This window comes from Clarias gariepinus, chromosome 25 (assembly GCF_024256425.1).
Source record: "Clarias gariepinus isolate MV-2021 ecotype Netherlands chromosome 25, CGAR_prim_01v2, whole genome shotgun sequence".
NCBI lineage: Eukaryota > Metazoa > Chordata > Actinopteri > Siluriformes > Clariidae > Clarias > Clarias gariepinus.
In genome coordinates this window covers 10,346,715-10,372,097 of record NC_071124.1, presented here as the reverse complement: position 1 = coordinate 10,372,097, position 25,383 = coordinate 10,346,715, and the positions used below count along the sequence as shown (strand labels likewise).

At 38.3% G+C, this 25,383-nt stretch overlaps 1 protein-coding gene across 2 annotated transcripts in view; it reads right to left on the bottom strand.

The window, feature by feature from the left end:
- adcy8 (adenylate cyclase 8 (brain)) overlaps positions 1 to 24,987 on the bottom strand; it is a 68,615-nt gene extending 43,628 nt beyond the window's left edge. For both annotated transcript variants that reach the window (XM_053486812.1, XM_053486813.1), the window contains exons 1-4: positions 23,248 to 24,987; positions 5,553 to 5,702; positions 1,929 to 2,059; positions 740 to 851 (exon numbers count right to left, since the gene is read on the bottom strand). In XM_053486812.1, the coding sequence (XP_053342787.1) occupies positions 740 to 851; positions 1,929 to 2,059; positions 5,553 to 5,702; positions 23,248 to 24,117 (1,263 nt within the window). In that variant the 5' untranslated portion in view covers positions 24,118 to 24,987. The remainder of the gene's footprint in view (positions 1 to 739; positions 852 to 1,928; positions 2,060 to 5,552; positions 5,703 to 23,247) is intronic.
- Positions 24,988 to 25,383: the final 396 nt, after the last annotated feature.

Genomic DNA, 25,383 nt, shown 5'->3' with positions numbered 1-25,383 from the left:
AACTAACAGAATTGTTAAAGATTGCTGCTGAGTGCCAGGTTGCCAGCTGGAAGGCTGTTATAAATTTTGGAGTGGTTGGCTTATTCTACAGCACACATGACCATCACAACACATCAAGTAGAAAGAGGCCAAGATGCTACAGAAAGCCATGCAGCTAAGAGCTGGAGGAAAGCTGGCAAAGAAGACAGAGAAGGCAAGCTTTTGGTTATAACCCATGAGAAAGGATATTAGTTGGGGAATACACATCTAAAAGCCCACCCGTGATGGGCTTCCTATTAGAAGATGTATTAGGTAAGGAGGAAAGTATAAATGATTGATGATGCGCATGCTGAAGAACCTGCATCTGGCATCAGTGGTGGAGACACATCAAGCAGAGATGCCCAGCAGGTAGCAAGAACCATCTGTACATGGCAGGGATTCTGACTGAGTGACATTTACTCAAAACATTGAGTACATTGGATATTGGATGGGATTTACACCATTTAAAGGTTACTCCTAATATATGCAGAACCTATAAAAAGCACATAGGTCAGTGCAAATAACAATGCATTTTTCCATAGTAGTATTTCTCCAGGACAAATGGCATCACCAACTCTTTGTTTCTTTCTTTTCCAGTGAGCTAGAAGCACATATATGAGATGAGGCATCCTAACAGACTTAGAAAGTGTATTTGCGTGTGTGTGTGTGTGTGTGTGTGTGTGTGTGTGTGTGTGTGTGTGTGTGTGTGTAAATTACTTACATGTGCGAGACGATCAAAGCGAGCAAAGAGCTCGTTGAGCATTCGGACGAGCTCTTGAGCCGAGAGGGTGGTGGACAGGTTTGTGAAACCCTTCACATCAGCAAAAAGAATACTACAGGAAACACAGGCATCAAAACACACATAAACACACACATTTGCTTGTTCAATGCATCTTAATAGTTCTGAACTTGGTCATTTTGCTATCAAGGTGTAATTGGTAGTCCAATTACACACTGACAAACTGACAATAATTGATTTGTTCTTAACATTTCAGCCTCTTTGTCCTCATCTATACTCTTCATTGTACTGTAACTGATCATGCTTTATTCAATAATTCCCTGACATGCCTCATCCCTGTCCAGGATTAAACATGATCTCAGCTGACAAGCTGTCTTCTTTTTCTTACCAGCCTGAAAGGGACATCTTTCACCAAAGTAAAAAAAAAGGGGGAAATTTATTGGAAAATACATAATCAGCCTTAACGTTACAATTCACAGCATAACGCCAAGTACTTGCCCCCTTGGCAAGACTCCATAACCCGTCTAAGGGTGTGCTGTAGTGTCTGGCACCAGGATATTGGATGCAGATCGTTTGGGTGCTGTGGTTCTGAATTGTTTGTCCCATACAGCCTATGAGTGCTCTAACGGATTGGTAGATGGGGAATTTGGTGCTTTGGCTCTTTCTATTCTGGGCCCTGTGCATGGCAGGCTGTGGTGCTATGGGTGCCTTTCTATTATGGCCAGCATTAACTTTATTAGCAAGATATGCTAAATTGCTATATTGGATTTTCCGTGGGATGGGCAGAGAGAGGCTAGCCTTTGCTCCCCATAGGAATACATGTAAATGGTCCTTGGGTAATTCTGTCACCCATGGTATATACAATTGATAGTGTTAATGTGTTATGGCTCAAGGCACTTTATCCTGCCTGGTGAGTTGCAGGTGTCATGGTCATTGGTTTTGCAACCTTTATTTTAGTCTTTGTGTTCACACTGTGTTCTGGTTTTACAGTTCCTGAGTACCTTCTTGGTTTGATTTGGTCCTGTTTAGTGGTTCAGTATTGTTTTACTTGCTGGGGAGTATTTCTATATCAGTGCTGTGACAAAAACGCTGCTTTTTGTTATGCTAATGCGAAAGCTAACAGTTAGATGTTTCCAGTTCCTAACCAAAGTTTATTGGCTGTTGGAGTTACCTGACATTCTCATAGCGGTGGATATAGATGCGGTGAAATTGGTGCTGTAGATTCTCGTCTTCCACACTACTCATGTCATTGATCATTTCCAGAACCACAAACCGTGGCAACACTGACAACACCAGACGCTCCTGTCACAGGAAACACATGGGTTATCAAAGTTGCTAAAGAAACTTGCAGAAGTTTCAGCAGACAAAATGACAAGAGATCTGCAACACTGATTCATGAAACAACATCAGAATGAACAATGGTTTGGGGACAAATCATGAACCAGGCTTCACGTAGTGGACTCCTAAACTCTAGTCACTTATATACCTATTATATGCACTAATGATCTGATAAAAATTTGTGTTTGTCTATTCTGATTCATATTTACAACATGTTTACAACAAAGCTCTATACTCTACAGTACATGTTAGTTTGAGGTTCTTGCTTGTGCAATTGTCATTATCAATCCTAATGTCTCTTTTTATTGTTAGTATTTGCACTATTTAAAATATTGTCTAAATAAATGATCTAAATAGTGATCTTTTTTTTTTGGTTATTAAAACAGCATGGTCAAACAGATTATCATTATGTACAGACATTAACACTTGCCAAATGTGGATGGATTTTAGCAGTGTAACACAGTCACTTGCACTAGCCACGTAAGTGTGTTGAATTTTACATATTCAGTAGTGTTCTCAAAAGGCATCTGAAATAATAAAGTAATTGCAATGAGACATTATGACACTACAACTACAGTACCATGAGCAATACCTGCACACAGTGTTTGCTCATTGGTCCATTCGTGAAGTCTATTGCTGCTGTTCTAATTAAATCGGACCTAGCAGAGCCTAACCAGCAATTTAAAAATCTCAAGAGGAGAAATGCCGTCATTCACAGGAAGTCAAAAAATTATACGACTAAAAATTAGTCACAGTCTGAATTAACATTATGATGTTAATGTTAGCTTCTAATTGAGTTAAGCTGTGTGTGTGTGTTAAATACCTGTGTGTATTAATGATTTCAGCAAGAGGCTGAAATTAACTTTTTTCACTCCCTGCTGCTATACTTAGGCTTAAAGTAGTGCTTGTTTCTGTGGAATTACTAGCAGGTGCAGGACCCCAACCACCCGAGTACACACAGCAGGATGTAAAAGGTGTAACACTCAAGTCAATCTGTTTTACAAAGTTTTATGAATGTGAATTGATTAGACAAAAAAAAAATTGCTTTGCTCTTTGTCTGTAGTTCAGAGATTTTGAATTAAATAAACTCTGAATTACAGGATTTACTGCTATTGTGGATAAATATTTCAATAGACAGTGTTTTTTTGATTTGTTTTTTTTCTAGATTAGTTTTTATCTTGTTAATGAATCTTCAACACCCATACATAACTTTTACTATATGCAATAAGAAGCTACTCTTTTTTATGTCTTTGTCTCAATAGACTGCTTGTTTCATAAAACAGGAACACACAACCTTACCAGAGCTAAATAAATGATAATGGTGTGTATGTTTTATCTATTCTTGATTTGGGTGTGTACAGTGGTCAATTCAATTTAAAAGGATCGTAAATATGGTTCAAGTTAATTTTAGCACACCATATACCAACTTATTATCGCCAAAACCAAATTGTGACCAGTGAAAATGCTGAGTGACTTGGGTTAACCACTAAATGGGTGGTAAGCAAAAAAAAAGTTACTCAATCCCTGCCTTCAGATATAGTGATGATCAAATTGGCCTGATTTAGTAAACCTATTGTTGAAATGCATATCTTTTCTAAAGCCTCAGATGAAGAGACAGCACTTTTTCCACAACAAAATGCTGTCACCACCATGCTTCTTCCTAGTAAAGTAAAAAGCTCTCAATCATGTTTTGCCAAATAGTTTTAAATAATTAAAAAGTAGATTTTGTAATTTAGATTAATGTTGCATAGGTATTTCGGCTCCCTGATAAGTTGCCCTGTTGTCCTTTAGGACTTTTATTATTATGAATAATAATAATACTTTAGGAGTGATGTACTGATTTTAATAATGTCTGTTACAGCTGCGTGATTTAATCGATCATGCAATTTAATCAATCAGTCTTAACCAATCTTTTGTAGATCAATTACATTTTTTTATTGATGGGTGAGTTTTTGACTCTGAATTGATTCACACCTTTTGAACTAATTAAGGAAAGCTTCAAATATCAAATTCTCAAAATCGGCAAATTCCTTGAAAATATAACACATGCTCTGCAGAAAATACAAACTGCTTCCATTTCCTGCATTTTTTGACAGCATTATTTCTTTTTATATTTTGTGTTTATGGACAGTTAATGGAATACTGCCACCTGCTGGACTGGAGTGTGGCACATCAGATTGGCAGGAAAAAAGGTGAAATTCATGAGATGAAAAAGTCAAACAACACAAGGTACACAGTATTTCAAACTAAAGTCTTAGACATGTTACAGTATGTAAGTTTTATTACTTAAAATAAAATAAATTGCTTAAAATTATAAATAAATTCATAAATGAATATATATATATATACTGTATATCTAAATATATATACTGTATATCTAAATATACTTTTATCTAAATCATATATATAGCTGCTTGAAATAAATTAGATAATAGATATGTACTATAGAATTAACTTGACTTAAAAATCCGACGTTTAAAAATCTAATTGAACTGAATCGACAGGCTACCTTCGATTAACTGGTCAAGTTTCTTTGGTATCCAGTTTTTAAAACTTGATGATGGCTTGACTGTTGCATTGGTACATCAATTTTTTGGGGAATTTCTTCTGTACCCATCTACTGATGAATTCAAAAATGAGACCCAATACATGATTTATAGGCACTTTGTGGACTATGGTTTCAACACCAAGATAAAACATTTCATTTGAATTGAACATTTCTAGTTATATTTATTCACCTCCTCTTCTGGTAAGCAAACAGGTTCTGTGACGCCTGGAAAAATGGCTTAAGAAAGATTTCCTTCCTCTGTCCCTGTCTCTTTCCCCAGAACACACACAACTCACAAACATACCACAATCACATTGCTTAAACAAACAAACTAAAGGGCACACACACACACACACACACACACACACACACACACACACACACAATCCTTCCTCTTCTAGGAATTCCTGGCCCATGGGAGGAGGGAGAAAAACTAATTGATTTAAAGATGAGAGAAGTAATCTCATGAGAAAGCCAAACGAAAAGAAAAAGGTACTCAGACTCCTTAGGGAATATTTACCTTCCTTATCTCAGAATGCCCCCCGCCCCCGCCCCTCTCGCTCTCTTCCCCTCCATCTGTCTTGCCAAGCTCTCAGGTGATTTGTTGAATGGGGTTCCATTTGCCAGTCAAGTGGGGCCCATGATGCAATCACTCTGTGTGTGTATATGTGTGCGTGTGTGTGTTCGTGTGTGTGTGTATGTGTGTGTGTGTGTGAATGTGTATGGAGGGGGGGCGCAGTGTTTTCTTTTCCCCAAGGGTGTGCTGGTATGATAATATTACTTCTTTCATGACAATTATCAATAGACACTTACACAGAGTGATTTGCTGGTCTAATGGGTCACTTGAACAATTATCTCTCAGGATGCTTTCCAGTCTATTTAAACACACAAACACACAGACAAACTAACCTGTCTCTGATTCTCAGTCTCCAGCCGGAGGCGAGCTTCAATGCACCTGCGTGTCTCCAGAAAGGCTTGCCGTTGAGCACGATCTGCCAGGTAACTGATAAACACACCTGCAGTGTTCATACACAGGAACAACAACACCTGGGCACAGAGCTATGGAGAGAGAGAAAGAGAGAGAGAGAGAGAGAGAGAGAGATTTCTTATCTCATATACATATATAACATCTCTTTCTAGCACTAAGAATATCCATGTCCCTCTGTGTGTGTAAGTGTATGCATGGTTTTATTCGTGTGATTATCAAATAACAAGTAAATGTAAAGCAGCATTTTTACAGCAAAAACCTAAAAAGAAATTAAAAGCCATGTGGTAGTATTAATTAACTGCATTAATAATTATGCAAATGGAAGACCTTGAAATGACAGTGAGACGTGTGTGTCTAATAAAAATAAAGCAGGACCTGTTTGTTAATTCCTGTGAGAAATATTTTAATTATTTTTGATGTTTCTCTTGTTATTACGTAGTTTGCCGATCCTGTGAATTTGGTTTAGCAGATGTCCCTTTATTGCATTGTGCTTTATCACAAGTAACTTCTGTTTCTTCCAATAACTCTCACCCCTTAAACTTACAGTACCACAAGACTGCCACACAAGTCCCGGATCCAATCCTTGTCTCTTGATTTTTTAATCCATTCACCTTTTTGCAATTAGTTGAACCTATTTAAATGAACACACTTGGGTAGTGTTTTGCTTATAGCCTTCGTCAGGTTCACTGACTAACCCCGGATTTCCAGAGCAGATCTCTTTGTCCTCCTCTGTGCAGCTTTATGCTCCACTGGTATCATTTCAGCTGCACAGTGGCATGACTTGACAATTGGCCTGGTATAAATATTCATGAGGAAATGCTGCCTAAACAGACTCAACTCATGATTGTTAAGGAACCTTCCTTTAAATAGTTAAATACTTTTATCTAAATCACAGTTTTGACCTGATGTGTATCCGATTTTTATCTAAATATGCCCCTCACATTTTATTTCCTTTATCCATTGGATTTTATTTATCTACTTCACTTAATTACATAATGTAGCTTGTATAGTACTTTGGTTTCAATAAAACATAAAAGCTGCACTTTCTGCTTTTTAATATGAACACAGCAAAAAAAATTGCTGTGGATTCTATGATGTTGCTCTCTTCGGGTCAAGGCAACATCATAGAATCCATAGAAGTTATCCTGTCCATTTTAATGTTGACCCTGAAATGCCATTTAAACATGAAATGTGTAAATATGCAAACAGGATTCTGAATAGGGTTCTGAACCGATAAAAAAAACACAAAAATTTAAATTCTGCAAGTCCCAAATTACCTTTCTGGGTTACATCATAAGTAAAGAGGGTCATCACAGAAAAAGTCAATGTTCAGGCAGTAGCAGAGTGACTCACTTCCCAAAGCGTCAAAGACTGACAGAGAGTCTTAGGGTTTTCATCAAAAGTTCACCTGAAATGTCAGCCTCATTACAACTCCACTTATATCACTGAAGAGGGATCAAATAAATGACTCTGGAACCAAACAAATTGCATATTTAACACTCTAAAGAAACCCATCACCTTCGGGTCAATTCTACAAAAGCCATGATCTAAGGTTACTATTCATTGTTAAGGCTGATGCCTCTGAAGTCAGGCTAGGGTAATACTATCCTAATATCTGGCAACTGCTAAGATGCAGCACAAGTAAAGACAAAAAGCTGCTAGTGGTAAAGTTAGTATTGGAAACATGATGACATTGGCTGATGAGAGCCATTCATTCTCTGTACCAGCTGCAAGAACCTTAATACCGTAAAACAGCACATAACCTGGGATATTGACAGCCAGATCTTTGCAAGATGACCCTGCTACTGCCAGGAGCTACTGTATGTCCCTTTCAATCTACTGTATGTGATGCTTCACAAATCATGGGATGTTTTCTCCACTAGATCTGCCTGCGACATCGTTCGCATGGAATTTAATCGCACATTCATAAGCATGCTTTAAAAATGTACACTGCCATCTGTTAAATTTTGAAAAGAACTAAAATGTTTACATGTTACCGTAAAGTGCGTTGAATGAAGGTGTGAGATCGCAATTATTAAGAAGATTTCAAATGCACACTCATAAGCTTGTACTAAAAAATTTTACAGAACCATCTGTTGAATTTTAAGATAAATCAAAGAACTTTTTAAGGTCAATTTAGAATGGTAAGGGCTTTTTCCATTTAAATTTCAAAGTAGCATGTCTCATCTTACCAAAACCTATATGTTACCTCAAGCTTGACCAGATACACCTGGCAAACCCCATTAAAATTAATTTAGTAGTTTTTAGCTCCCTTACCAAACAGACACTGCCCATATTGATATAAACCTTCATATTGCAATAAACCTTCCTCTAGTTTATTTCACTTCCTGTCTTTAATTATACTATTTAAAACAACATTACTAATGTATCTGAACACATTATAAGGTGAGGCCTCATTCACTGAGGCTATTGGTGCCTCAGTTGTAGGCTTTTTGTCGCCCAGGTTCAATTCCCAATGCGCAAACCCAGCCAGTAGATGGAGGGCATCTTTAGTCCCAGTCCCAAGGCTTGCAGCAGGAAGAGCATCCAGCAGAAAACCTGTGCCGAGTTGTATGTGGATCGGTCCCTTGACAGGAGCAGCCAAAAGACCAACAACAACATAACGTCATCCATTGCTGTGTTAGACGGAAGGCCACAACAAATAAGAAGAATATGGAAAAACTAAAAACATGCTGAAGGTCAGGGGTTCAAGCCCCAGCACAGCCAAGCTGCTACTGTTGAGGCTATGACGAAGGTCCTTAACCCCTATGTGCTCCAGGGGAGCTGACCTTGTGCTCTGACTCCAGCTTTCTAACTAGAAAATTTTTATAGAAAAATTATTCACTATACTATACAGTACATGTGACAAATACTTAAATAATAATCTTTATCTTAATCAAAGCATCTGTTAGTTTAATGTCTGGTTATTATCCCCAAGGTAACAGGCAAATTGGTTAAATCCGCCTCGCATTCGGGAATAACTCCCCTGAGGAATTGTCTCATTTCCTCCCTTGGGATAATTTTGCCACAAACTCCCTGAGTCATTTAAACGCATGACTTATAACTTTCCATTGTGTAGTCCTGTGCACCAAACCATCCGTCTTTTCCTGGACTGCCACACCCACAAATGCAACAGCTATAGAGAATTGTTTTTTAAATATAGAGTAGTAGGAGATTAATCCCATCAACAGTTAAACATTTTAAAAGGAATTTATTGACAGAACACACATTGAACTCCTTTGTTTGTTTGTTTTCTTGCTTGTCATTCATGCAACACTAAATGCCTAAATGCCCAGAACTTCATCACATGATCTCCAGTCAAAATCATTTACTACCTCATTGTCTTCTGATCACTGCTGATCACCACTTACTTCTTTAAACAACCCAGGGCCAGTTTTTAATAAAAAAAATAAATAAATAAAAAAAAACGTCTAACACCATAAAATAAATTCTATTCATATTTAATATTTGCAGAAAAGCTACATGTTAATCATTTAAACATGTAGAAACAAAAAAGCCCTTTTTTTGTAATGGTGCATGTCATTAATTATTGAATCTGTTTTAGAATGTGTCATGCTTGACTTCCTGTTTCCTACAGGCTCGGCTTGATAGGTATTAAATTCAGTGTAACTTCTGTTCCGTGGATCTGGCCTGGGACAGAGGTTTTTGGAAACAAATAAGAGAGTTAATAACTGTACTATATAATACCTGAGCATAGTTACTCCACATATACAGTGTGTCTCAATTCCAGGACTGTATCCTTTAGTTAATGTTTTTAATGACCAAATACATCATAGCATCACAGCTAAGCCTGTCCCATTTTAAAAGCTCTTCAATATAGAAATGAGACCTTCTTTCCACTGACTGGGACAGGCCTGACCTATCCCAATACTTTTGAAGAGACTGAGACGATGAAATACACAGGACCCAAGGATATTAAAAATAAATGTATTTTTAAAATATAATATATAATAAATAAATGTTTAAAAAAACCACTGGAATTTACATGAAATTAAATCTCAGGTAGCATGAAATCCAAAAAAGTGTTTTTACATGAGATTAACCTTTGGCATTTAACCTATTTTTTCATTATCATTGTGATTTTATAAATAACTTATACTTCATATTACACTGACATGATTGAAAGGCTGGAAACAACTGGTGACGAAAGTAGGAAGTCCTGCAAAGACCCGACGTCTCATTTTGGTTTGGCCTTCACAGTCTATGCAGACAGTAACGGCCACAGGCCTGTGAAGACCACGTGGAGCGCATCCTTCAAAGGATGCAGCCTCCAAATTGAGACAGCTTTAATCATGATCTCTCATTTTCCTTTTCCCCTCTAAATGGGCAAGGAGTTCAATGTGCTGTTAAATTGAGCAGAGTAAAAGCTGTAAAAGTGGAAAAGGTTTCAGGCTGGAAATTTCCCAGCCATCAAGACCACACAACTAATCCACACTCTACATTTCAAAACTACATCTTTTGTCACAGTGATAGTTGTGTAACTCACACATGATGCTTGTTTTCTAGTGGAGATTGAAACCAGATCTTTAATTGCATCTTATTTTAACTAACCCATGCTTTTAATTTGAAAGGAAGTCTTAAGAAGAATAAGAAGTAGTCTCATGTATTAAACAATGTAACCATAGTGCACTTAAGACCAAATTTGGCATCAAAAACTAAGGCAGAAAATCCTATAGAAAGATCTCTTCAAATGTTTCAACCACAAAAGTGCCATTATGCAAGAAAAAAGGTGGTGAGCATCAAACTGCTTGTAGGTTTCTGTAAATCAAGACCTCAGTCAAGTGGATCTGTCAGGGTCGTGAATCTGTCATGTTCGTGAATTACAACAAATGATGTCATATAACAGGTCAGCTGATGTTGCGGCATCAACTGTTATTTATACTTACAGAATGATTTGTTCTGATTTGCTTTAATAAAAAAAAAGGAAAGATTTTAGATATTGACTCAACAGTCTCACATTTGAAGCTCATGTGGGTGACATTAAGTCTGGCAGCCTTTTTTCAGCTTAGACATACAGCTGCGCTTCTGTTCCACTAAGTACATTAAATAAACAAGCTCCACTAAGTGCAGAATGTAGCAGGAGAATAAGACACTTTGATCGTATTGCTGCTATTTCATCCACATTACAATGGCACAGTTAAAATTCACAATCATTATAAACTGCAACAGACACCCCATAGGGCACCCGAGGGAACTTTTGCTCTATTCTGATCTGCCACATTTGTGTGAATCTCATTGAGGCAAGAATAATACCTTTATCAGTATCTAGAAAAATGGAGACTACAGCAGGAGACAGAGTCCTTTTTTTTTTTTTAAACCAACCACGGGAAAGCCTTCCTGTTATTATTTCTGGAGTCCCAAAAGGGAGGTGGAGCTTTTGAAAAGACCATCTATTGAAAGTGAGCTAAACTAAAAAATTAAAGGCAGGTCATGCAAAAGCTCAAGCAAATGTGCAGCACAATAAAAAAAAGAAAAAAAAAGCTAAACTTAAATAAATAAATAAAAATACAAATAAAAATAATTATAAATGATGCTGCTCCCTATTATATATCAATTTATCCGTCTATTATCTTTACTGCTTTATTGTGCAGGGACACGAGTTGCCTAGAGCTTATCCCAGGAACCTTAGGACACAAGGTGGGTTACACCCTGGTCAGCCTTCAGTACATTGTATGTCTTTGGTCTGTGAGATGAAACCGGAGAACCTAGAGGAAACCCACCAAGCATGGAGAGAACATGCAGACTCTACACACAGTCCAAAGCTTATATTTAAACCCCCAAACCCCATAGAGGAGCGAGACGACAGTGCTAAACACTAAACCTCCTTTCTGCTCACGATGATATAAATAAATATACGGTCGTTTTTACAGATTGTGTCACAGATTTAAACTCCAGTTTAAATAGAACCTTGTCCAAACCTAAGGTTTCATAAAAGCTTTTGCCATGAGTTGGCTGTTAAGTAGGCTACCATGTTGCACACATGATTTTGCACCTTATTATGATGTGGACATTATCAATCTTGCTCTGGAGAATTGATAATGTCCATATCACGTTTTGCTTCACTTTATAATATAGCATTTATTTATCTGTAAAATAGAAACAGCAAAAAAATATGAAGAAAACCATGGCAACCTTAAATGGCAAGGTGTTGGAGTTAATCAGCATTTAATGACATTTTCTTCTTTTTGACCTTAAGAGTAGGTTAATTTATGTCAATTTATATTCTACACATAATACAGTGCTGTTTTAATTTGTCTAGAACAGCTAATAATAGCTATCTAGAATTTGGACCGGGAAGGTCATAATGTATTTATATAGACTGTGATTTGAATTTCATATTTTGATATCAGACACGTTGCAGATGATGTTAGTTGGTGTGTTTTTTTCTGCTGTGTACTTACAGAAAAAAAGAAAAAAACGTCGTTTTGGAATAATTACATGGAAAAAGGCATGAGTGGACACAAGTTATTAAAACAAACTGACTTTTTGTGCAGCATTGCTACATGTAGCACATTCAAATGATATTTTGTGTAGCTATTGAGCCGGTTAGCTTGATCATGGCCCATATGGAACGCACTGAGGCATGTATCTCAAGATATCTCCTAAAAATACACCCGGGCTTGAAAACAGCATGCGTTTTCTTCAGGGATTATTTGGCAACCAGCTGCAACCATTACCTACTGAAACAATTACATCGTAGACTAAGAGCAACAGGTACACAGATAAACATACTACAAGAAAGTGGATACGCGTGCCCAGACATGTCCCAGCACCTGCTACTCCAAAAGCCATGTAGGATTGGTCTCTCTCTCTCTCTCTCTCTCTCTCTCTCTCATCTTCTGGATCACTGATGTATTTCCGTAATCATTTTACAAATAACAAGATATTTCTATTTTTCTCATCGCATCTTCTTACCATGAAATTATTTTTTACCTTTTTCATGTACACACACATAAAAATATACATATAAATATATAAATAAATAAATAGCAAGAGCTGCAGATAAATCCTCCTTCCCGCCTCTATCATTCCACATCTATCCATCTAAATGCCATAAATAAAAAGAAGCACTACAGTACGTTCCAGGCAGCTTAAACGAAAAGTCACAGAAGGGATCAGATGAGTCAGTAGCATGACATTACTATTGATAGAGAGAGAGAGATACTGTTACTCCTGTATGTAGATGTGATGCATGATAGGAAGATAGCTGATTTGAGTTGATGATGTCTCTCCATTAAAATAATCATAGCATCTTACATGCTTAAAGATGCAGCGCATGAATTAATACACTGGATCATATTCACTGTTGGTCAATATGACATCATATATCTGTAAGCATTACTCATTTAAAGATTAAAGTATTTGAGGTTTATTCTTAATTTGACTGGTTTGTAAAAATGAAAAAAAAAAAAAGTCAGATCTGGATGTTAACTTGCAGTAAACAACAGTATAGAGTTTTACATTAACATTTAGGCATTTGGCAGACACTCTTATCCAGAGCGACTTACAAGAGTGCTTTTTACTGTAGTTTCCATCATTGGATAGATCCTTACACTTACTAGGTTACTAACTAAGTACGATCAGTAACACACTATTGGGTTTTAATTTTTTTAAGGGGTGATTACACATTTTCCTTAAGCTCCGAGAGATGGTGGGACCAGCCAAGCAGGGCTGGCGGATCGGAGGGAACGGAGGGGGTTTTTGGCTTTGTAGACAAGCATTAGCGTCAGTACAGAGAGTGAAGAAGATCGCATCTGATTGCTTGCTGATCGGGAGTGACACAATCTCTCTCTCTCTCTCTCTTTTACACACACACACACACACACACACACACACACACACACACACACACACACACACACACACACACACACACACACAATGGAGTGTCAGAAAGTTCTCACAGAACAAAGTGGTATATAAGTTCTAAGCCAAAGACCCTGAGTAAAAACAAAGTACATACAACAAGTATGATTCACATCCGCTATTACATCAAAGAGAATGAGCCATTCGCTTGTTGTATAGACTTCCAGGGAAACAAAGACAGCAAGGTTTTATGGTAAACTATAGGAAATGTTGCCATATAAGGAATGAGAAGGAAATGAGAAGAGAAGCACGCAAATGTCAACACAGACAAAACTAAATATTAGGCTTAACGCATCTTAGTGGTGCTCGAGGTGATGCCTGCGATTCAGCATGAGCTTACATGTCCATTAAATGATGCTGGGTTTGTAAAATAAAATTATATAAAAGTTAGTTTTCTGGGTAGGGAAAAATCTGAGGCTTTTTAAAGGCAGGCAAAAGACTCTCATTGCCCCGGTACGACAACACAAGAGTTTGTAAAAAGGTCTCAGGGTACATACAATTTTTACATTCCTGTTCTATTATTAATTCTATTCACATTCTAAACAGTATTTTAAAACACCAAGATCTGGTCTAGAAACAGTTCTTAGCTACAATAAAAAAAAAATGCTGAAACTGCACCTAAAGTCGAAACACCTACAACACCACTCACACCTCCATCTGCTGATGAGTTTAAATGGGACTGATTAATTGTCAGATTCATCCATTTAGATGAGTGCATCTCAGATGATGTGATCAGAAAAATGACAGATATAATTGTTGATCCATAAATGACATTTAATCACTTGAGCATTGAATGTAATCATCCCAGTCATTAATCTAAGCCAGAAGAAAGCTTCACACAGTGACAGAAAATTATCAGCTAGAATGGCAAGGACAGAAATAGACTATCGATTGTTTTAATGTCATTGGCTTTAAAGGTCATCTATTATGCAAACTTCACTTTTTTTGACATTTGAGGATGTTCACTAGTCTCCAGTGGACATTCCTTTTTTTTTTTTTTTTTACTTTTTAACATTTGTGTAAAAAACTGTGCTTTAACATGCCAATGAAACACCAACAGCATGTCATATGAATAAAAAAATAAAAAATAAAATAAATATAAGAAGTAATTTGCATAACCTCTTGAGTACCTAACAGAACTGCTTCATATCTGCCACTGTGATTACTTTATAGAGCAGACTCCACAAACTGCAACACGTCACAGCTAAGAGAGGTACAGGTAATATCTCATAGCAATCACTGTTTGTTCAATTCATTGCAAGTTATTAACCACTTAATTAAAATAAAAAATGATGCAATATCTCATGCGAGAGAGTGCTGTTATACTGAATATCAGTACAGCTGTGATGCGCTGTTAGACACAAGGGCACAGCCTGAGTGCTGCAGATATCACAGCACAACCTTCAATATTATATGATTTTATTGGTTTTATAACCACTTGTTATCCACCACACTGCAGGAACTAGCTGTTGTCGAAGAGTTGGCAACTGAGAATTAGTCTAATTAACAGAAGTGAAAGCAGCTCCAAATTCTTACCAGTGTAGACCATAGAGGTGGCGCACAGTCCTAAGGAACTTGTGATTTACTTTATCTTCTTTTTCTTTTGGCTGTTCCCTTTCAGGGGTCGCCACAGCGAATCATCTGCCTCCATCTAACCCTATCCTCTGCCTCCTCTTCTCTCACCCCAACTAACTTCATGTCCTCTCTCACTGCATCCATAAATCTCCTCTTTGGTCTTCCTCTAGACCTCCTGCCTGGCAGTTCCAACCTCAGCATCCTTCTACGAATATATTCACCATCTCTCCAAATAGTGTTAAATAGAAAGCTAGTGCACTAGTGTTTACGTTCCCTTGTTCTACACACCAAGTAGTGCCCTTGATCAGGGGTCAGAGAGAGATTTGGGATTCAGCTTTGTGTTAGAATTAGTTAACTTCGTACGGTAGCTTACGTTAGCCGTGAATAAGTTCAGCTGCAATTTGGAACGCCACTTACTAAAGAGACATCTTGTTTAAGATGACATAGCATTATCACATGTTTTTACTTGTTAAAAGGTCTTCTGTGACTGGTTTTCAGTGTAGGTTTGGCAGGAAGATACTCTGTAATGTTATAAATGACTGCGGAGTGATACATATACTTCTAGTCTACAGCTGTTACTATCTGTTATTACTAGTCGTAGAATGCCTCTCGTCCAATCAAATCAGAATTACCTGTTTTATTATACCTAAAAGTATCTACATTTTCCTACTTGATAAATATCGCTTACAGACTGAAATTGCTTCCAAGAGAACATAACGAGTAGTGTTTACTCCCTCTTTAGCTACAAGTTCAATAACAACACACACACTTTACTCTTCAGTAGATTAAAAAATTAAAAAAAAAAAATAATAAATTGTTAACTTATCTCAGAAATTTCCTGATGCACTTTAAAACCCTGTACTCTCCTTGTCCTGGATTTTGATTTTGGATCCAATTTGTGGCGTTGAATCCCTGTTGTTGCAACTCCGGCTATTTTTGTACTAAATGTTTTTCACCATTCTGTAAGGCTTACCTGTAACCACAGTAACGCCAGGTAGGAAGGACGCAGACATCACAGATGGTTCTGTAGGAGTGTTTGTTTGTGTGTGTGTGTGTGTGTGTGTGTGTGTGTGTGTGTTTGTGTGTGTGTTAAGTTATTAATAAAAGATTAATGTTAAGCTGCAGACACTGAAACAGCGTGCTTGGAATAGGAGTGGAACAGTGGGATTTTCCGGCATGCCAGAATGCATAATCTCAGTGATATTTCAGCTTGAGCATTAACAGACACCTTTTCAGGACCTCTGAGACCTGTGTTCACTTGCTAAAATGAAGTAGTATATGTGACCTTTAAAACTGCTGTTTTATGAAGAACATTTAATGACAGGAAAAAAACAATGGTTAGTGAAGGTTAAAAAGAGACAATCAATTATGACACCGTGATTATGTGCACCACTCTGTGCAACTGTATTTAAGATAGAAAAAAAAATCACCTGGAGAAATTCACGTTATACAGTAATAAAGTACAACAAAAAACATAATATACAGTGAAATAGAAAATAATGCATAAAGCATTCACAAAAAAACAATAAACAGTATATTTGTTTTAAAAACTGAATGATTGGCTTGTGTCACAATTGAATGAACATTTCATTTCATCCAATCTTACCTTGCATAAACATCCACGGGGTCCTCAGTCATGCTGTATCCATGTGTGTGTTAGGAATGATTGATTGAGCAGTCTGTCAGTTTAATTAACATTTCACTGTAGCACAACTTCTACTCACTAATGCAAGTGAAGTGCAATGTGACATGGAAAAACATTTGCTACTGACACGTCCTGAACGCCTACTTAGGTTACATTCACACTGCATGGCAAAAGTGTTCCAAACATGATGTTTTTGCTCAGTTGTCACTCATATCTTTTTTCCAGTACAAACAGAACAAATAACATGGGATCTAATCTTTTATTCTGGCCAGGAAGTGTATATCTCAGAAGTCTCCAAAATGAACCATCTGCTTAAATACCAGCTGAAATACCACTCAAATCATGAAGTCTGGCATGCTTAAAAATCCTGCTGTTTCACTCCTGTTCCAAACGAGCTGTTTCAGTGTCTATAATCCTGCATGCAAATAAGCTACTGCACGCCGAAAAGTGTAAAAGGGACAGAGTATGCTATTAGACTGTGTATTGATTGTGGATTTGCTCTTAGCTGTGACATGTTTGCCGAGTCTTTTGTAGCAAGGAATCACAATGCAGACATGAAGCAGACCTGTTAAGTACTCTTAGCAAGGCTGAGCCCTGGGCTGGAGGAGAGTTATAGAGAATAGATCTACTGTACTGTACACACAAAAGACCAATGTGATTGTGTTATATTAGCAAGTCAGTTATTGTTTCATCCTTTAGGTTACTGTGTAGATGTGAATCCCTTAAAGTCATTATTTAAAGGGTTTGTAGTTTTGATAAATGGGGGGTCTTGACTTACTGAGACTTGGCATAACTATCCTTGCATCCACACTAACAAGCACCAGGCAAACTTTTACTCTCAATATAAATACTTAAAGTGAAATTGAATTTTTAGATTTTCTAATTTTTTATAGATTACTCACACCACCTGTCTTTAGTCCCATTTTACCTTAAATTGTCACTAATAAAAAACACACTCATGCATTTTTAACAAAGTGGGCATATGCAGTTTAGCTACTACTATCTTATTTCAGCACTCATTAACATTTAAGGCAGTCGCCACACACACCCATAGGACGTGAACCGTGAGTGGCCTTATCTTTCACAGTAAGACCTTCTAATTGCAATTAATTTCCTGCTGCGTTATTGCTTGTGGTCTACAAAATTTTGCTAAGTTTTGCGTCATGTATCTTTCTAGTGGTACAGAGATATACTAACACATAAAGAACCTGTTAGCTAGTTTGCAAAATAGTTGAGAAATTAATAACTAATAACTAATGTACAAAGTTTTGAACAGATCACTTGAGGATAGAGAGAGAGTTATAGTGAGAGATGTGAGGTAAAGAATAGGATGGGAAGAAGGAGGGATGCAGCTCGGCAAGGATGTGAGTCAGAGAAACCTTCTTCCATACCATCTTCCCACACATGCTATTTTTACAATCTCACCTACACACACATACTGTACACATGCACACATGTAAGACATGCCACCCAGTTGCTTTCTCAAAGATAGCAATGCCTTGCTGGGCATCGATGTCAAATATATAAAACCCAAACTGAAAAACCAATAGGAAGATGTGATTTAACTGCAGTGGTTATACAAACTACATGCTGTATAAAAATAGCTCTTTTTATTTGTCATTTTGTTATTAAAATTAATATAAGGAGCATTATTATAAACAGGAATGTAAAATAAACAGTATTAAATTATTAATCACTCTCTTACATGTACAGTACATGCTTGCAGGAAGCCTGGAGTTATACCAGGGGACACGAGCAAGAGAACACTCTGGATAAGGTGCAACTTCATCGCAGGCACCCCAGCAGGATGTATCCTGCCTTATGACCCAAGTCTCCTGGGATAGGCGTCAGGACCCCCCACGATGCTTTACAGGGTAAACGGTCTAGAGACTGGCTGACTGACAATCAGTGTACATTACAAAATTACTGTCTTTAAAAATGAAATCAATGACATTACAGTGTTACTTTCTGATAAAAGTAACTAGTTAGAGTATGTTTCCATTGCAGAAAATGAAAACTTCTTTGTGATTTCTCATGCATGTTGTTTTAGTCAAGACCTTTATAATTATTTTACACAAGTTTGGCCCATAATCTGTTAACTACTAATACCTCTATCTCATCTACCCGGTTTTGCACGGTGGGCGTCAATATGGTTCATCATAATTCACCGCGAGTTTTGGCGCTGTGATTAGGTTACCTTTTTTTCCGCGCATCGGTCCTCGCATTGTCAAACCGCATATGAGAGATAGTGGTATAACAGCAGGAATAACAGAAGGGGGCGGGTTATCGAGGGCGAGGCTTGTAACACTGCTGACAATTACTAACCACAGGGACAGGATGTTTAATCTTGAATATTAGTTCTCAGACATACAGTAGTAAACATCCCTACATACAGTAATACCTGAACCTAACAGGGCTATAACCCTATATATACCAACCACATACACTACATATCACGTCTAAATATATACTGCTCCGGCAAAAAAAAAAAAAAAGAGTTTCAAACTCTTCAAACTCAAAATTTTTTATTGGACTTTCTTTTGTTTTTATTACAATAAGCTTATGCAATGTCACAACATGTTATTTCCATCAAGTGTCACATTAATTTCGTTTCAAGATCTTGTATTGATAATGGAAAGTCGGACCATGTCGTAACAATCTTCTACATTTTTCCCAACCAAAAGATTCTCAATGGCTCTGGACTCAGTGATTGACAATCCATGTGTGAAAATGTTGTCTCATGCTCCCTGAACACCTCATTCACACTCTGACTCCAAAAGGCAGTGAAATCTTGGGATATGCCTGTGCCATCAGGGGATAAAAAATAACTACTGATGGAAAAACCTGGTCATTCAGTACATTCAGGTAGTCAGCTGCTCAATTTCTGGGGCGCATAACAATGCTAAACCCAGACCTGACCAATAGAAAAACTCATGATCATAACACTGCCTCCACAGACTTGAACAGCTGGCACTAAGTATGAAGGGTGCATTGTTTCATCCGCGTCTCTTCTTACCCCAATGCATCATTTACCCATCACTCTGGAACAGGGTAAATCTGGGCTCATCAGACCACATGACCTTTTTCCATTGCTCCACAGTCCATTCCCTCTCCAGCAAACTAAAGCCTTTATTTCTGATTAACATTAACTGAGAAGTGGTTTTCCTAAGGCTACATCGCTGTAGGCTGTAAGGCTTAATCCCAATCCCTTGAGTTCTCTTCTCGTTGTGCATGTGGGAATTCTCTTACCTTCACTATTAAACATGGCAGTGAGTTCTACTGTTGTTTTTTTATGATTTGATTTCACTAAGCCTTTAAACGATCACCCATCATGCTCATTCAGTATGTTTTTTCAACAAGATTTTTTTTTACTCAAAGATGATGGTTCACCACTTTCCACTGTCCTAAGTTTGGACATTTTTAAACCCAAATTTAGTATTTTCAGCATTCGTTTCTTTTCTTAGAAAACAATAACAAATTATTTTCTTAGGAACTATATAACTGAATAACCTCACTTAGATACTGTACTGTATTGCATGTACATACTGTACGGTGGAGAGTGAAAAAGACTACAAACCCTGTTAAAATTGCAGATTTTCTTTCGATGAAAAGAAACTAATATAAATCATATAATTAGATATTTTCACAAAAGGGAAAAAGAAAGTAACACACTACAATAACTTGGTTAAATAAGTTTTGGACCTGTGACTGTTCTCAGAATTAACTAATAATATTCAAACACATATTTGTCTTATACCTGGTTCCAATAAAGTGTTTCAGATTAATCCAAAATAAACATCAGCTGTAAGAGAAATTATAAACCCCAAGCAAAAAGTCATCTGTAAGAAGCTATGCTTACAAAGCATGTGCTGAATCTGAGTACTGAAAGTTTTTGGTTTTTGGAGAGGAGTACAAAACTAATTTACAAAACGTTAGCTGTGCCATGGAAAACCATCACTGTGAAAGCCATTATCATCAGGTAGAGAAAATATGGTACCACAGTGACATTACCAAGAACAGGATGTGTCTCCAGAATTGTAAAAATTAACAAGAAGAAAATTTATCAAGTAGACTGCCAAAAGGTTTATGTCAATATTAAAGGAGCTGCAGAAATATTTGGAAAGTGATGTTTATTCTCTGCATATGAATGCACAACATTCTCTCATATTTTGTCTGAAATATGGAATAGAATATTTACAAAAGCCTTTTTCTCATAAAAACAGATCTGTTTAGGTTTACTTCTACATTATACCCATTGTAAAGCATTATGGTGGCATGCTATAGGGCTGATGCCCTTCTGCAGGCATTGGCCAAAGAAAATCATAAATAGCTACAAGCACCGATCTATTTCACACAAAAACTTCAGGACTTTGTTAGACAGAGAAATCATCTTTTTGTACAGTAATGACCCAAAGCACAAATGCAACTTAACAAAGTAAGGCCAACATTTTGGAATATCACTACTCAAAGACAAGATCTAAATTCTCTTTAAACTCTCTGAAATTTGGTGCCTGGAGCATTTGCTACAGTACAAGGATTTGTGGAATAAAACTTGCAAATCAAAGTGACCAGCAAAAACACTGGTAAAATCTCACTCCAAAAGATTATTTAACAAAGTATTTTAAACCAAAATTACAGATTTTTACCAAAAATCTTTCATATTGACAAAAAAAATATATGCTGCTCCAATCATACAAACTGATATACTGCATCTCTGAACATCTTTTCATAGTACGTTGTAACCATATAGTGTATAATTGTTGTTAAGTAATTGTATGGAACTGCAATATAATAATTTGCTATCACCCAAAAAAAAATTTTGGAGCATTTTGAGGCTTCTTCCTCTCTAAGTTTCTTCCTCATTCAATCTTTGCTACTGTCACCTCTGAAATCTAAATATAAACCACCTCATAAATATAAATCTGCACTGGGCATTTATGTCAACCTGGGACTTGTAATGAAAATTCTTGTGAATGAAAGCATAAAACCGATTGACATTTAAAGATGACTTCATGCACAGTACAGTGATGAGACTTTAAGCCATAAAACATCTGAATAACGCAAACACTTTAAAGAAGGCCGTACATCCATGAATGACAATCCCACCCAAGATGGCTTGGAACCCAGTGAAGAAGCCATTCTGACCATATTTAAAGGCAAAATGTATGTGGCCACCTTACCATATGAGCTTCTTAAACATCTGGATCAAAAACCACTCATATTTAGTTTGGTTCCCTCTTGGTTGTTTTTTGAGCACTTTTTTTATTAGCACTGGGTGTAGCTGAAGCACTCTACTTTTTTGTAGAACTTGGCTTAGATAAAAACAAAAAAATACTGTATTTGCAACAGTATCTGATATTACAGTTTATATGTAGCCGTAGCGTATCTTGCTATACAATCCTTAAAAAATACATGGCTATATTAAAATGCTTAAACACAAATCTTGAAGTGCAGATGACTGGTTCGTGGTTTACTGGAGTTACTGTGTTTATTGTAGATGTTACCTTGTCATAAATAACTTGCATAAAAAGATCATCTCAATTTAGGGGAATTCTTTTTGCCCTTTCATTACTGTATGTCACAAATCAGTTTGCAAATATTTTATTCAGTGTACTTTGTGAACTTTTGATTGATTTATATTGATTTTTTTTTCAATATACTGTTAATTTAATGTTCCTTGTTATGCTGTTATGGCAAGAAAACTGTACTTACTAATTGTATGTACTATTTTTACTTAACGTCAGAATTTTTTATTTTACCAAACATTTGATACAGATTAAAAAATATGTTTTTATTTTAAACTTATACTATATACTTCTATAAAAGTTTACTTGGTGTATCTTGATATATGCAGTCTGTTGTACTGAGGTTGCTGTTTTCATACAATATAAGAATATGCTAATTAACACTTTGGAAATTTTTTTTTAAAGCGCTGCTAATGAAATTTGATTTTTGAATTTAAAATTTGAATATTTCAAATTTGTCACTGAGGATTAAAGTAAAAGTATAATAAATGAAAACCTGTCCCTATTTACCAGACATGTTATTAAAATTTTTATTTTATTTTATCTTTTAAAGGTGAAAATTGAAAAACACATCGTTCCATACATCTGGATTGACTCTATAAACTGATTCATTTGCAAAAGGTAAATGATTTGGAATTTGATTTTAGTGGAGTGAGTGTATAGATGGAGACATGCGCGAATCACGGGTTCAGCACGTGGACAGCGACCTGAGTGTTCGGCATTCCAGCACCAGACAGCGACGAGATTTAAAACAAATTATTACTAAAAGCATGGAAATTAACTGAACTTTTATGCAATATATGTGTAATATAATAATACACAATGTTTTTAAACAGGACCAAGCAGTTTAAAGTAAATATTAACGCATAAATCTTACCATAGTATCCTATAGATGCATTACAACGGTGCCCACGCGTTTCCCCTACTTTCATGATCATGAAAAATAAGTCTGTACTGTAATTTCCCCACTGTGTTAGTAATTACCTGATTAGTGGAAAGCTGCACATGAGGAGCCACGAGCAGCTGGAGTGCTATATGCAGCGCGGATGTCAGCAGTCCCGCCACGATGGCCCACGTGAGCGGCAGCGGCAGCATGCTGTAGGTAGCGAAGAGCGTGAAGAGCACGTAGCCCACACCGTCTCCCAGCAGCCCGTAGCCGAGTCCCGTGGCCAGGATCTGCGTGGCCATGGCCGCCCATGTAACAGCGCCGCTGTACTGCAAGTAGCCGTGGGAGCTCGCGTCCTTGCGCACCACGACAAGCGCGCAAATCACTACCTCTACGCCGGCGAAGAAACCGAGCAGTGCGCCTTTTATGGGGTCTACGGGCGTGGCGCCAAGAGTCAGGTGCAGCACGAGCAGCGTCAACTTGGTCACCACGTCCAGGACGTTCATCACCGCTACTGATTTGCGCCGCTGACCCAAGAAATAGCGCTGGTACAGGCGCTCGAGTTCGCGCGATTTGAACGCGTAACGCAGAGTAGGGAAGATCACGCCCCGGTACGCGCAGCCCCAGCTCACGAAGAAGTCCGAGTTGCTGGGCGCGCAGTCGAGCTGCAGGAAACCTAGGTCACTACTTGAGCGCTCCGGGAACACTTTAGTGCCGCAGTTATTGTGCCGCTCGCTCACTGATGCCCTCCCGGCTGACTGTTTGCGCAAGTCTTGTCCTGGTGTGTCATCTGGAGAAGCGGCCTTGGGGTTGTTGTGCTCGTGGATGAATCGCTGCTCGGTGATGTGGCGCACTGCGTTCTGCCACAGCAGCCGCTTCGGTCTCCCGCCGCTGTTATTCGAGGGGGTTTTGTTGATAGTGTACAGCTCCTCGCTCTCGCTGGAACATCGGACTTCGGATAATTCCATAGTTCCCGGTCCCTTTACTATTCTAAGTGATTATGTATGTAGGTATGCGGATGGGTGTAAGGACTAATTGAACATATTCGGCCCCGAGAGTGAGCTTTTGACTCCGCATTGAGTCAGGCGTGCGCCTGAAACAAACAGGCTCGTGGGAAAACAATAGCCATGCATGATCAAGGGCTCACCTCCAGTGACCTTTGTGGTCGGGCGGTGTCGTTATAAAACATCTACCCCTCGGCACGGGAGTCCTCGAAGTCAGAACGGTTTGGTCGTGGTGGCCCTGCCATGCGGCGGTAACGCCACGGGATCCGTAGTTGCAAGGTGCCGTTATTTTCCACCGCGCGACCCAAGTACATAGGCAAGAGTCTGCAAGATGCGCGGCGCCATTCCGCCTCCCACGCGCCGCATAGAGAGAGAAAGAGAGAGAGAGAGAGCACTCTGTCACTTATGCGCGCGTGCGTGGGTGCGCGGCGTCCTGGGAAGTCAAGGCAGATCGGTTCCGCTAAATTATACCTGCAGCACTAACTCCAGGAATTTTAGCAATCCTCAACTTAACGCTGTGTGGAGATCTGGTGCCGCCGGCATCTTCAGTCGCAGTGACGAGAACGTGTTAGTGTCGCCAGCGCAGTAACCCCGTGCGACGAGTCAGCCTGCCTCTTATTTTGGGGGACTGGATCATCAAGCGACGAAGAAAAGCTTGCAGAAGGCGCAGTATAGCGCTGATCCCGTTCCTCTAACAGCAGACAAGCGTAAGATAAAGCGCGGAAACTCGGCATCAGCACAGAGCCAGGCGCGTGCAGCGCATGACCTGATACCGAGACGTCTTCACACTGAAGTGACAGCGTGTCAGCGGAGGGACGTGCGTGTGTGTGTCTGTGTTTGTCTGTACCCGTGCGTTTGTGTGTATCCCGGCTAGCTGAGGCATGGGGCGAGCCGTGTGTCAGCTGAGTAAATATGACGTCACACCACCCTCCCCGCCCAACGCGCTCCTTTTGTTTCTTTGCTTTATGCATCGGCAGACAGACCGCGAGCGCGTGCGCGTGTTTGCCTGAGTGTGTACGAAAGTCACATTTATTTTTCTTGCGCGTCTTGCAGATATTTATGTATAACAGCATCATAGGATTATATTGAAACAAACAAACAAACAAAAAAACGGGAAATGATGCACTAAAATGACTCCATAACGATAGAATAAGCCGTGATGGGGATGCAGTATGGATAAAGACAGATCCGCGCGTGTGTGTGTGTGTGTGTGTGTTCCTGTGCTGGAGA